This window comes from Xiphophorus couchianus, chromosome 19 (genome assembly GCF_001444195.1).
Source record: "Xiphophorus couchianus chromosome 19, X_couchianus-1.0, whole genome shotgun sequence".
In the NCBI taxonomy this organism is placed as follows: Eukaryota; Metazoa; Chordata; class Actinopteri; order Cyprinodontiformes; family Poeciliidae; genus Xiphophorus; species Xiphophorus couchianus.
The window spans coordinates 17,933,440-17,948,724 of NC_040246.1; the positions used below are offsets into that span (position 1 = coordinate 17,933,440).

General features: G+C 37.3%; 1 protein-coding gene across 1 annotated transcript in view; it reads right to left on the minus strand.

Annotated features, from left to right (window-relative positions):
• clmna (calmin a) overlaps nt 1-7,919 on the minus strand; it is a 29,542-nt gene extending 21,623 nt beyond the window's left edge. The window contains exon 1 of the mRNA XM_028001533.1: nt 7,646-7,919. Within this exon, the coding sequence (XP_027857334.1) occupies nt 7,646-7,730 (85 nt within the window). The 5' untranslated portion in view covers nt 7,731-7,919. The remainder of the gene's footprint in view (nt 1-7,645) is intronic.
• Nucleotides 7,920-15,285: the final 7,366 nt, after the last annotated feature.

The following is a 15,285-nucleotide window of genomic DNA, read 5'->3' on the forward strand; positions in this document are numbered from 1 at the left end:
GAAGAGAAGAAAATGCAAGTTTGTAAAAAAAAAAAAAAAGGAATTACAAGCTTACAGAATCCAAAGGAAATTGGCCCCTAGTTTTGTTGCCACATCTCTAGTCAGTAGTAAGGCTGGGTGACAGAGTCGATTTATTGAGCTTTGCTTTACATGTATAAAGTTACAGAATTTCAGCTATTAATTGCCTTTGCAACCATTGTTCATGTTATTAGTTTGTAAAGGCAAACAGCTCTGGAAAAAGGAGTTCTGATAAGTAAGAAATGTTAAATGAACAAGCATGAAGTAAGCCGAGAGAGGAGATTTCTGTTCATTTGAACATTGCTGCTTGGGTTTAAGGTCCCGTTTGGCAACTACTCTGACAAAAGGATGACAAACTTCACGAATGCTGTCACCATCCAAGCTTTGTGTCTTGATTTTCACAGTTCTTAACCAATCTGTTGCATTTTCCAGTCACTTTGTACAGTATTCATTTATTATAAGTATTAATTTGTAAAATGGCTGATTTTTATAACAGCTTTTGGTCTCATCTTTGTACTGTTGCCTCTTTGGGCCAGAGTTCTTTTGGAACAGGCCTTAAATCGACTCATAATGCTTTAATCATTTCAGAGTTCCTTTGTACATTATGTTGTTTTATTTTAAACCTAAAGTCTAAATATAAAACAAACAAAAAAATTAAAATTAAAAAGCACAAGACTATTTAGACCAATAAATCTTCTACCAAATTGTGTCAGCTGTTTTTATGTAGCTGTTTTATGTGTTTTGCAAATAATTTTGTGGCCTTGTCTCAGTTTAGCATTTGTGGGGTCTGATTTTTGGTCAGAGGGGTTTGCATTTGCATTATGACTTGATTTTGCAGATATATTTGTCAATCTAATGAACAGCAGCAGGTCTGCGTGATGGGGCAAGTTGGTTGCATTTTACAACCGTTTCTGCATGTTTGGACATATGGATGCATTGCAGCTTGTTTTGAAACTGAAGTGGTTAAAATCATCAAATTTGCTGTTGGATTCTCTGGTAAAACAATTTCAAATGTTGTTGCTTTGGTCCTGCTGATTCACAGTTCATAGCTGCATTGAAGCATTCCAAATGATTAGAGATAAAGCACAAATTTTAAACACTGTCATATAGATCATGTTTCACAATGATAACATACTATATCAGGATATTAATTTGAACTGCATGTTCCAATGCAAAGCAGCTTCATGATAAAGATGGTAAAAAACACAGTTAACCTCTAACGCCACTGCAACGAACCCAGTTAAACATTGAGCTGCATGAATAAACTTCCAGATAAGTGTGAACCTGACCAGATGCCTTCCCTTTTTTATCCCACAGCACCTGAACTCACCAGCTACACACCGGCACAAACACAGCAGAGCCGACACAGGAGGTTTTCATTTGTTTTTGGCTTTTAACTGAATTGAAAAAAGAAAAATCAAATCCTAAACGGAAATTAAATTTCAGCCGAGAACAAGCAGTGTTTACAAAAAAGTCACAATGCCATAAAATGTTATTTCTCACAAAAAAGAAAATCTTCACCTGAACTGCACAAAAACAGAGACATGGAAGAGTCATCGCTTCCTTGTAGTGTTGGCAGGTTTTCCTGTCAGAAACACACAGTGATGGACAGACAGGAGAAGAGGAGTAAGGCTCAATAAAAGAACAATTAAGATGTCTTGTCAAGATGTTGTCATGGAAACAAATAAAAGTACGAAACGTTGACAAGAAGTGCTCAGCGACGCTCTGCCTTGTACTTTCAAAGACTAAGGCCTCACAGAGCTTCAAGTGTGTGTGTGGGGGTGGGTGTGTGTGTGCGTGTGCGCGCGTGGGGGCGTGTGTGTGTGTGTGCACTCAGGCCTTATTGAAACCACCTGCTTCTCATAAAAAGCAGCATTCCAGTCCAGCCGTGAGCTCGACGTCCTGACATCAGACACAAAGAGACCAGTGACCTTTCTGAGAGGGCCGAGATATTTTTAGGGTAGGAAATAGGGAAATGAAGTCACCGTCACAAACTCAGCACACTTTATTCCTCTGAAGGTCCACCAGGCTGCAGGAGTTCGGGTCAGAATCCAGCCTGACGACAACAGAACCAGCTTAACCTGAAGAGGCTCTTCACTCGAGCCATTTGAAAACTGATTCAAGCTGTTTCAGATGTACAGTACAGACCAAAAGTTTGGACACGACTGTGTGTCCAAACTTTTGGTCTGTATTCAGTACAGACCAAAGGTTTGGACACACCTTCTCATTGAATTCAATGAGAAAGTGTGTCCAAACTTTTGGTCTGTACTGTAGTTCTGAGCTTTCTGTCTGATCAAAGATCAATACTTCCAACAGCCTTCACCCGATTTGAACAGAATTGAATAACGCAGAACCACCAACAATAGTCCGAAACAGGTGAGGTCATCAAAGTTGTGTTGTCATCATTTTTTTCTGCACATGCTCAGATAGTTTGACTGAACTCTGCAGGAATCCTGACACGTTTCTGCTTGGACACGTATGACGGGCAGAGGGTGCACACAGACAGCAGAAACAAAAACAAAACTCAGTGTTCCTGCCTCTGAACCTGATGAACATGATCTTCCTTTTCAGAGGAGCAGGCCACCAACAGAGGCTCCACATGGCGGATCGGGTTCTGAACACAACGATACAAAGCTAAGAAGTAACAAACTCAAAGAGCTGCAGGAGAATTTCAAATCAGAGGAAATATGTCTGCTTTATTACACAGTTAACTGTCCAGCCTATTCATCACTGTGTTGCACTTATCCAAAGGTCGGTGCAGTCTTAAATGACAGTTATTCATCCAAACTCAGATAAATAGTGATAAGACTCGTAGCAGCACGGTGTTGAAGTCAAAATCTGAATGAAGTGTTTGTTCTAATTCAGATCTGACAGGAGAGGAGCAGATGATGAAGTAATGAGTGTGAGTGGGAGATGTTCTGCTTCAAGGTTATTTTTACCACCATCAGTGAAATTCTTCTAAACAGGAGAGAATTTCAGCTAAAAAGAGCCTTTTATGAAGCATAAACCCTTTAAGGAGGCAATGTCAAATTAAAAAATGTATCTAAAAAAGCAGAATAACAACTCCTCTAAGGAAACACTATAACAATGTCTAAACTTCTATAAAACATAACATAATACCCCCTACGGATATAGTGTAACTGATGTAACATCTTCTGATGATACAATGTAACAATATAATAACGCTTCTGGGAGACAATGTAGCAAATCCTTCAAGAAGAAACTAAAAATGTAACAATTCCTCTAAGAAGTGTAACAATGTAACAACACCTCTAAAAATGTAAGAACTTCTCTACAGTAGAAATTAACTTATGTAACAGCTTCTCCAAACAAAGCTTTTACATAGCTGTTACATTGTAACCTTCCTTTCTAGAAGGATTTTTGATTTAATCAAAAATCAAAATCAAATTGTATTTGTATAGCACATTTCAGCAGCAAGGCATATCGATTACTGTCTTTAAAGAACTAAATAAGCAATGTGAGAACTCCTCTATGCTGAAAATCTAGCTTTTTAAAGAAATAATGTATCAAAGTTTAAAACAAGACCAAAGAAAACATCCTGTTTTATAAAGTACTGCACCAACTTCTCAAAAGAAAATAAAACGTACAATAGTGACAACTTCTCTGAGGAGACAATGCAAGAATCTGACAGAATAACTTCTCAAGTATTAACCTGACAAACCCTTTAAGAAACAGTATAATATATCCTTTTTGAAAACAATGAAACAACTCATCTAAATATATAATGCAAAGAAAATCCTTAAAGGAACTAAATGTAATGGCGTCCATGCTATACTAACCCTAAACCTTAGACACGATACAGACAATAAGTCAGTTAGAGATGATTTGAAAATAAACATGCAGCTGAACTCATGGATCAGATTCACTGTACTGATAAATGTAATAACAAAACAGGTCAAAAGATACAGATCAGTATCAGAAAAAAACCCCAAACCAGTTTGAGTTCATGAAGTTCAACAGAAACATGAGGAGCAATGCGTTCAGAAGCCACAGTTTACTCACACTCCACTGTGCACATCTACTGCATCATGTTTTTGGTTTTCTTTCTAATTATGTTTTGCTTTTTTATTTCAGCATCGTTTCCTCCTACCTGAGTAATTAGTGCCAGGCAGTCATTAAAGCGGTTTCATACACCATCGGTTAGCTCACAGAGAAATGAGGCAGCAAGTAGCTGGTATGAGATTCAGGCTTTAACTGCCTGCTTAAAGGAAAAAAACAACAGTTTGTCCCTGTGATTAGTTGCAGACTTAAAACTTGTAGTTATTTTTTCCTCCTAGATAATAATCTCCAAGCAAAACAAGGTTATGCTGTGAGCATCAAATTATTCATGAATGGCTCTAATATCTTTATGAAAAAATTTTAAAATGCACAAATGTTTCTCCTGATAGTTCTTATCTGAACATTACGTAGTGTGAGCTTCGGTTTGGATACTGATTTCTCCTCCGGTTCCTGCAGCTTTGGAGGTGGGAGGCAGATCTGTGTGGGATGTGTGATGCGTTCAGCTCTGATCTTTTCCTCGACTCGTTGTGTTATGCAACAATCCCCCGGTCAGTGTTCTCACTGCTTCCACTCATCAGATGCTTCAGCCCACAGAGCTGCAGAGACACACTGCGAGGAGTCGTCAAAACCCGAGTTCGCAGGAACAGATCAGGGATGTTTGGATCAAACGGGCCTGGGATTCTGATGCTTTTCCATTGAAAAACACTGATTACAAACAGGGCTGACACATCCAGAGCTCAATCTGAAACAAACCAAACTGCAGCATCTATTTACTTCAGCACTGAAACCAACCAAGCCATCAAACCAGATCCAGATTTTCATCTGACATTGAGTAACCTGGCAAACCCTCATTTGAAGCTACAAAAATTATATACAGCTATAACCTAACGGTACTGACCAATTAAAGATGTTGCTTCATCGCTTCACGGTGTTGTTTAACACATCACTGTGCAGAGAAAGCACAAGTGATGAGATCAATATACAGATTCCTGCATCATCAACCAGTCAATAACCCAATACTGCAGAAAAACTAAAGCTTTGTTGCAAATCCTTCACAAAGAATCAAATCCACATTTATAGCATTGTAAATGTACACTCTGCTTCTTTATTTATGAAGTAAAACTCACACAACATACTGAGGCATCAAATTTAATGTCTGGAGGTAATTTGGATTTTAATAAGAAATGGAAAAGTCTTTGTTCTTAAGTACTGAGAAGTGATCTTTATTCTGTGGGTGCTGAATCAACCAGGAGATGAACAACAGACTGAACACAGACTGGACTACTGAAGAGTTGCGGCAAAGTAAACACAGGAACTGCTGGTTGATTAACGGATGACGCAGCGCGAGTTTGGCTCAGAAGTACAGCTTTGCTCATATAATACAGATGTTGGATTTGCAGCTAAATCTGACTAAATATGTCGTACATTACACACCTGACAAAAAGTCTTCACACACCTTGACTGCGTTTTTCCTTTTTGTCATGCTACAAACACAAACTTCAAAACATTTTATGCAAATTTTATGTGAACTGTTTTCAAAATATTTTACAAGAAAATCGAAAAGATGTGTCATTAATGTGACGCCACAGAGTAAAATCCACTGAAACCAGTGACTTTCTAAAGTCCTAATTGGTAAACAAACCAATTAGGTCTGCTCTTATTATTCCATATCTCTATAGAACTACTTAGTATTAAAATCCTGTAAAGTACACAGAGTTTTATGGTTGTAACATTAACAAAATGTTAAATGTGGTTGTCTATCAGGCTGTTACAACCACATCTTCTTACTCTGAGTTTTTTTAATTCTCGTGTTTCAAACTTTTTTCTCTGGTGATCCAACATGTAAGAACAGCAGAAATAGCAGTGCAGACAATATCTATAAGTTATATAAATTGGACATTCTTCAGCTGATTTTGTTTCAAATTGAATAATTTTATTATAGACAAATTTTAAAGCTTTTGTTTCAGCCTGAGTTTTCTACTTTTTTTTTTAGTTCTGATGACTAACATAGGAAGATTTATGAATGAGAAACACTTAATTAGGAAATTGGCCAAATTCCAATGATGCAAAAATGATGTAATATCAATTGGCTGACACTAGACTGCACCAAATAGGACATTATGACCTACACACAGATTTAAAAAAAACTGTTTTTGATAGAAGAAATAAATCCTCTTAACCTGGAGAGAGAGAAAAGCACCTAACATGTCCAGCAGAATTATTTAACACCTCAGTGCAGATTTTCTGCATAGTTTGAACTTTCTGGGTTGACGTCTGAGGCAGTGCTGGGGTCGGGGTGCAACTCCAGCCTTCAACACGCAGCATGGCTCAGGTAACGTCCACAAACAAGACGTCGGATCAAAGAAAGCTCTTTGTTATGCTGTCTGACTCCAGGTTGATCTCTAAGATGATCTAACTTTCTATGATTCAAGACTGTGTGAAAGCTCAGTTTGTATGTTTCCATAGCAACAGTTGCTCAGTGAAACACTCATCAAAGCACGTTGTGTTTTCTCTGAAGCAAACTTCATCCCTGCCAACGTAGGAGTGTTATTTTTTAATAAAGAAATCAGATTCCTGAGTTTTTCCCCCTCCTGACTGAGGCTCTGCTCAGAAAGGATGGAGTCTCTGCAGGTTAAACGCGTCTAAAATTATCAGGATTTATTTGTACATTCAAGTTGCCACAGAGTAGAGATAAACCTGGATTCCAATTAAAGTTTCAAATCAGTTTGTGTTTGTTGAGCTGCATTAACCACCGTGACGAAACAAGGCAGTTCAGTAGTTAAGTGAGCCGGTAGAAACAAACCTGTCAGCTGCACCTGACAGCTGAGCACCGAAAAATAAAGTCTCTGAAAATCAGATCACCAGACAAATATTTTATACCGAAAGGACCACAGCTTTATTTTGAAGGAACCTGACATTGTTTATGAAGTTAATGAGGCCTAGATTAAATATTTACTCTTATCTAAATAAGATTTTATGCTTTATACTGACGCAAAAATACTATAATAAATAAATTTCACAAAAGTATTAACCTGATGGGTCAATTACATAAAAGTATTGTTAAAATGAATATTAATAATGATGTTTAATATATGCGAGCTTCTGCTGCTTCTTTAACTGTTAAATTATTCTTTTATTATAAATATTGAATTATTTTTGTTCTCTGAGCTTTTATTTTATTTTTCTAAAACTAAACCTGATGTAAATATAGTCCCTCCGCCCATGCGCTGCGGAGGGATACCTTCAGTCCACACTGGTGGTCGCATATCGATCTATAGCTTATAAATTAGTAAACAGGTCACGTGCAGCGGATTACTGTTGTGGGACCCTGGTGGTTTATTTTGGCCCTGGTCCCGGCCTGGTTCTCTGATCTGGACCCGCAGGGGGAGGGAGCTCAGTCTGGAAGAATGGCCAGAACTCCTCCATCACTGGGCCGAACCTCCAAACTTTGTCACGCACTGTGCACGGGGAGCTGCGCGCCCCTCAGGAGGAGGAGGAGGCTCCTGGAGCTCCGCCGCTCCTCTTGTTTGGTCCCCATGCTCCATCCTGAACTAAACTTCCCCAAGCACGCTTTCCACTGTCCTGGTACCGACCCAGATCCTCCTACCTTGCAGGTTCTGCACTCGGATGTCGCTGATATGTCCGATAAACTCCTCCCGCTCGAACCAGTCCTCCCAGCGGTGTCCAGCCATCCGGACAGCGCTTTAGGGATCCGGGAGGGACACGGAGCTCTGCGGCCGCAGGAGGCTGCAGTCTGGTATCCGGCCGGCCCACAGAGACACAGCGGACCGCTCACATCAGCACACCCGCATCCCTGCTCCACACTGCGGCTTCTTCGGTCTCTGCACCGCGCTCAGAGCCACCGAGCTCCGGGAGGAGGAGGAGGAAGGAGCCGCTGCACCTGGTTGGTGTTCCCGAGGTGGGATGGAGCTGATCCAGGCCCCGCCCCCCAGATCCACCTCCGCCTTCCTGCACCCACACACACTCGGAGCATGAGCCACACGTACACATGCATTGAACCATAAGATGCTCTCACACACACCCACAGGGCTAACCGCTGCAGTTATAGTTAAGAAATTATCTGCAGCAGGTAATGGACATTTATCAGTCCAAAAGTCCAAAACCAAACCTGCAGCTGCAGCATCAGATCAGCAAATATTATAATTAATAGATTCATCAGCAATAAAACATTGTTTGAGACTCAGCATAAATACATTTCTGGAAAATCAATGGCTCAATTATGCATTTATGGATAATAAATACGAATTTTAATGACCCTGCAACAACACAGGGGCCAATAGTGAGAACTTAAAAGTCTAACAGTGCAAAATGGGTTTAATGATCTTCACACAACACGGGCTGTAATTATGGAGTTATTGTTAAGCTCTGGTTTAATATTACAGCGTGAAACAAACATGATGGGAATACAAAACAAATCCAGAAAACAGCATTTACTGTCTGAGTGACAGTTTTATCATATTATTCAATAATACAGCGGGAAATTAAATGTATGCACTGCAGGGAATGAGAATAAAGCCTGAATGAAGAACAAAACAGAATAAGATCTTCAACAGTAAAGGAAAACCCTAACAATTTCTGTTTTTATGATTCTGGAAGATTGTCCTGTCCTAACGTACATTCCTATTGCAAATCTATGTATTGTTGTCAAGAGATGAGGAAACCAGAGCCAACAATCCAGATGAGCTAAAAGCTATTAAAGCAAACTGAGCTTCTGTCACACCTCAGTGGAGCAACAGAGCGATTGCATCCATGCCACGCTGCACTGATGCAGTAATTCATGCAGAAGGAGCCCACACTAAAGTACTGAGCTCACATACTGCACAGTTCATGGACATAATTTTCAGTAGTCCTATAAAAATCCCTTTTTATTGATCTTATTGTTCTAATATTCTGATAGATTATGATAACCATCAAAATGAACAGAAATAACACCTCAATCATTCTAAGAAAAAAATCTATGATAAACGGTATAAAAGTTTTACTTTCTGAATTCAGTGACTCAAATCTGTTGAGCTCAATCTATTAAACGTTTTCCATCCCAGCAGAAGTAGAAATATGATTCCACAGGCTTTAAAAGTATGATTCTGTTTAAATAACTTTAAAATATGAAGGCCTAACTTAGTATGTGTGCATCTGGATTTGTCAGTCTGAATTACAAGCGTTCGGTTTCTCTTGCAGGCCCCTGACCACAGCAAGGCACAGAGTGGTCACAAAGTTTGTTTGTATCTCAGCTGATGTGCATAAAACCTCATTATGTCTCTAAAGACTTTCTGCTGCCAGGGTTTGGTCACAATATGTTTATTTGTAGGTCTTTTATTGACACAGATTAACCAATTTGGTTTTAGCTCCATCTGATAAAAAATTAGTTATCACAACGTTAAGAATTACTTTTCAGGTTGTTGTGATTCAGGGAATATGCAGGTTCAGTGAAATGACGTCAGGCTCTGATGCTTTTATGTTTTAGATCTGGATGCAAAGTCAGAACATGCAAGCAAGTGAACAACAAACCTTAAGTATAAAAACAAATTCTAAAGATCAGAATAATTACAAAAACCAATGTCATTATTAATCACACCTTGTGTTAATTCTTTCAGTAAAGTTTCTGTAAAAGAAAAAAAATGCAGATAAGATTTAGACAATGCATGCAAAAAACCAAAGTTCTGGCAGAAAACTGTGAGTCATTGTCTTGGTCTGTGGTTTTGTATGAAGCAAAGAGAACAGTTTGTGTCAGATTACAGTGTGTAAAACTCTGATAAACTTGTTACACATCTTGTTTCAATATAGAGGAATGAGGTAAAAAAAAAGAGCAAATGAAACAAAGTATTTTCCATCTTCAATATGTGCTGCTGAAAAACAAAGAACTGATATTGGTGGGACAGAAGGATTACGTTAAGTTAAAACAATGTTCTTGTGAATTTTCCACATCATTTTTCTTCATCTTAATGCTTTGAAGGTGTTTTAAATAAAATGTTTAAGCTGTTTTGAACTCTACTGCAAGAAAATGACACATTAGTGACAAAAAAAATTGCTTCAGTTAACTTTCCCGTTCTGTTCAGGTCAAGGACGATTCAAAATATTTAAATCTAGGATGAAGCTACCATCCCACCATTCAGCTCATCTGGGAGGGTTTTAAACTGTTTCTGACATTTCTGTCTGTTTCAGCCGCACCAGCTATCAGACTCTGAATAAACCAGATCACAAGGAGGTTCTGTTGACTCGTATCGACACTCATCAGCCTCCAGACTCTCCTGGACAGTGTTCTGTTTTAGAACTGGATCCGGTTCAGCTGAGCCCACACAGCTGCAAGCAGAGGAGATCAGATTCACCAGAACATTCTGGTACCGCCACAGGAGAGACAGAACCAATTAAACTTGACTATCAGATCTATTAAACTTATTTAAATGGTGCAAAATCACAGAATAAATCACTTCAACACAATATATGAAACAAAAATGTGTTTTTCACCTTTTTAACACCGAGTTCTTTTAAATCAAGGCTAAAAATCCACCTGTTTAGATTTGTTTTCAACCCATAATCACTGGAACATTGACCAAAATATTTGATGCCATTTGATGATTTTTATGTTTTTATGGTTTTTTGTTTTGTGTTTTACAATGTAAGGCATTTTGAACTAACTTGTTGCTGAAATGTGCTAAGCAAATAGACTTGATTCATTGATTTCCAGTTAATTTTACATACAGTCAACTTTAGACAATCTCTGAATGTCAACTGGTAATCAGTTATTCAAGAAAGCTTGATTCATTGCATAAAGATGATTTTATCATGTGAATGAGAGGAACCATTCCTTTTTAAAAGGAAAAAACCTCCAACAGAACCAGAACCAGGGTCAGGAAAAGGGACCATAAGTCTTGATGGGATGGATCTTTCAGAGGACAGATCAGAGACAAACCCAAAAGAGCAATGGGACAGACAAGATCACCATTACCACAGATAATAGATTTAGACAAGATCACCATTACCAGAGATAATAGATTTAGACAAGATCACCATTACCACAGATAATAGATTTAGACAAGATCACCATTACCACAGATAATAGATTTAGACAAGATCACCATTACCACAGATAATAGATTTAGATAACATCATCTTTACCAGAGATAATAGATTTAAAGCCATCTGGTGCTTTTGCTCCAGAAAACAATTAGATTTAAGTGAAAAAGGTCAAATTTCATGAAGTTTTCAGTCTCTAAGAATCAAGTGGTTCCAGTCATTTCTTTTCAGCTTGAATTTCGCTCCAGTTTTGTCCTCAGTCGTCTCTGATTCATCACTTACTGACTTCTGGTGTTATTCTGACTCTGAATGATTTAACAGCTCTGCAGAAGAACATTGTGTGATCATCAGGGAAATGTCAGCTGACTAGGTTATGGAGCTGATGGTAATTGAACAAATGAGACACAGACAGATAAAGACTTAACTATTTACATATGTTCACATTTCCTCCATGTAGAATATTTCCTCATAATAGGACAGACAAGAGGTGCCCTGTTGCTCAAAGACGGACAAAATCTTTTCTTTTAATGCAGAGCATAAAAGTGGATGTATATATATATATACTTTCTTTATTCTTTTTTTTCACCTAATAAGGGGAATTTTATGCATGTTTTTGGTTATATGGCTCAAAATAAAGCAACAAGTTGCAAACAGTAGTAAATTCCAACCTGTAACTGCGGGTAACAACAGTTTAGGTGTATTTTTCCTCCAGCTGCATCTCCTCATCTTGCCTGTTAACATTCAGCAGGTTGGAGTTTCTTCTGGCTCAGAAACAGGTTAGTAGGGCAGAATCACGGCCTGCAGGCTCTCAGCCAATCAGCAGTGAGAACACACATGGTACTGCAGCTATATTTAACCAACGATCTGGGTCTGAGACCAGAACTGCTGGACAGGTTTCAGTCATTTCCTTTAATTGAAGATGTTTTTACATGAAAACAGAGGATACACTGTAAAGTTAACTTCATAGAGAAAAATATTTTAAATATAGATGAACAACATCCAGAATCTCTGCTGCTGTTGTTGTCCATCTCAGAAAATACTTTTTTTATGTAGCTGATGCAAACATTCAGTAGCAATTCATACATAAACAATAAATGTTTTTGATTAGGAGCTCCAAAGATTAAAATGTGTGATATCAGATCATTTATGGAGCTGTTTTGCAGCAGATTGGTAAAAACTGACAGCTCCTAAAGCTGAGAGGAAACTCTCTGCTTCTTTGGCAAATACTGAGCACCAGATGGCAGCGCAGCTCGGTTGGACCGGCTCAGAGGTAAAGGAGGAGCAACCAGAACCAGATCATAATCACACAGAGACCAGACATCATGTGATATCTCCACTTAAACCAAAACAAAAAGTTACTTATTAAACATAAGGAGAAGTCACCGTCTTCTATGTGATTTTTCCACCAGAATTTGCAAAAGATTTTCAATCTTTACCTCACAGATGATGGTTTAGATATAGTCCAAAGATGCTGTGTTTGTATCACACTGGTGTGTTAAAATAAAAAAACTGTTAGTTTCAGTGTCTGGCAGTAAATGTTACAGTACCTTTTCCAAACTTTCAACCCAGGTTTAACTTAATGTTAGAGCTCCACATTGTGTGAAAAATAAATTTCCTAAAATGTCAGATAGATTAATAGAGACTTATAAAGTTACATTTTTTATCAGTTTAATGAACTGGACCTCAAATGTTCAGATCTTCATAAAAAAAATTCTCTTTAAACAGTGTTACTTAATGTGCAATAGTTTATGGTTTTTGTTTGTGTTTGCTTAGTTAAATAATTAGGAAATAGATGAGTGTGATTAAAAATATGTAAATTCTTGACTCCAAGATTGACTATCTCCAATAATCCTTCATTTTTAGCTGAAAAGTTAAAATTGCTCCTGAGACAAGTCTGTTGCCTAAGTCTGTTGTGTCCCGTAAGATATCAGGAGAATTTACCCTTTAGGGAGATTATCAGCCGTGAGAATATATATATTTTTTTATTTATTAAAGTAAATTTAAATAGAGATAAAATCTGTTGCAATCTGTTGGAGTGTTTCTGGTTCAGCACTCTTCAAAACTATAATATATAAACAAAGCCTGAGGTTCAGAACCATTCTTGGACTACACGATCCTTGAGTGACCTTAGTTTAACTAGAGTGACTCAACATAAATCAAATAAAACAAAATGTAAATAGGTAAATAGGTTTCTGTGCTTCATGTGAAGTAAATGCAGGATTTTATTTATTCTGTATCCATATTTCAAATCAACATGCAGTCTTCAACTCCTTTAGGTGCTCCTAAGATACTTGGTGTTCTTGATTTCACGTACTTGCTGTTTGATTTCTTTCTGTTATCTAAAAAAATGCTAGTGATTCACTGTTGGTGGTTGGTAAATAGAAATTAGAAATGCCTAACATTTTTGTAAATGAATTCAGTCAGTTTCATGTGGACACCGTAAAGGTCTGTCCTATATCAGTCTGGCAGAGTCCGATGCTGCCCTCTAGTGGGAATCAGTGAAAATGCAACATACTGCAAAGTGGAGTTTATTGAACAAACGCTGAGAGACATTTTAAAATCAGTGACTGCATCTAAAGAATGTATAATATTTAACTTATATACTGCTGATAAATCTTGTTTACTCTATAGGACATTTGAAAAAGTGTAAAGTTTGGAAGTACACTTGTATGGAAAAGATACATAATGCAGCCCGTCATATACTTTTAATATTCACAAAATATTAAAAGTATTCCTACTGAACAAAATCTTCTCAACTATTGCAGATTAAAGTCAGGCTTTTGTGACAAGAGAATAAATATTCAAATTCAATGGTTTGACATTTAACAGTTAAGTACAAAGAAGGCAAAGAAAATGTACTTGTATAGCGCTGTATATAAGCATTGAAAAAGTCAAAAGTTGGGTCTTTTCTTAAAGACAAGCGGAAATATTCAAATTAATTCAGATATTAAAAGTTCTGTTTGGGACAACTCCACAGCCATCGTGTCTGCATAATATTACGACATTAATCACAACTTGACTAAAACCCCTAAACACTGATTAATATTACGTAAAAGTGGACAACTAATTTAAGTTTCTAAAAATAAAATCAGTGATATTATTGTATTATTTAAATTTCAATTTAAATAAAGTTTTTATGTAGCACCAGTTCATAACAAATGTCTTTAGGCACAAAAAAAAAAAATTCAAATTAGTTTCTATCTAAGAAACTTTTTCTTTTTCTACTGAGCCACTGACAAAGATTTAACAGAAAACATAATCCGGTTAGGCTGCTGTAAGACAAACTGACCACTTTTTCTCTCTCTACTTTCTTCTACTTATTTCCAGGTTCAATTTTACATTTTCTCTTTCTTTTTCTCATCATAGAAGCTATATGTGAACTGGCATAAAGAACACATTGGGTTTCATTATATTTCGAGGTCTCAGTAATAAGATACACACTTGGAGTGACCCAGAAGGAATCGAAGCTGGAAGAGGCTTGCAAGCAGTTGGCTTTAGGTTACAAAGAATACGGAGGATCTAAGTCTAAAACATGTTGGATTTCCTATAGATTCCTGCCTAGAAACCATGAGAACCTATAGGAGCCTGACATGCTGAAAGACTTGGTTCAATGATAACAGACACATCTTGAGAAAGTGACTATGTCAGGGTTTCACAGGATTGGAGTTGTATTATTTAAAAAGATGACAATGCCAAATATTGGGAGCTGCCTTAGTTTTAGATACAAAGTCACATTCAGTGAATTAACATATGCCTTCCCATAAAGCTTGTTTGTCAGATTATAAGTATCTTTTGAAAATAACAGTATTTATGAAGGTATTAGACATACATTACATTAAGCCCACATTTATGTATTATTATTGTTATTTTAGTTCTGATGTAATATTTCGATTTTAAATGTGTTTTCATAATTTGTAAGTTGTAAAACATCATAATTAACAGAAATAAAGGCTTGAAAATATTAAAACTTTATGTATAGTTGCTGACATAAATTAACCTTTCTACAATATTCTAATTTCTTAAATGAATCTGTAAAACCATGAATACATTGATTCAGTGAGTATACTGGGTAGCTAACATCTCAAGCATTAACTAAGCCTAGCAGTTAGCATGCTCCTGTCCATGTTTTCACTCAAAAGTATCAAGAGAATCCTACTACATGTTTGTTATGCAAAACCTTTTAAGAATGCAGTGTAAGAACTCACCTGATGC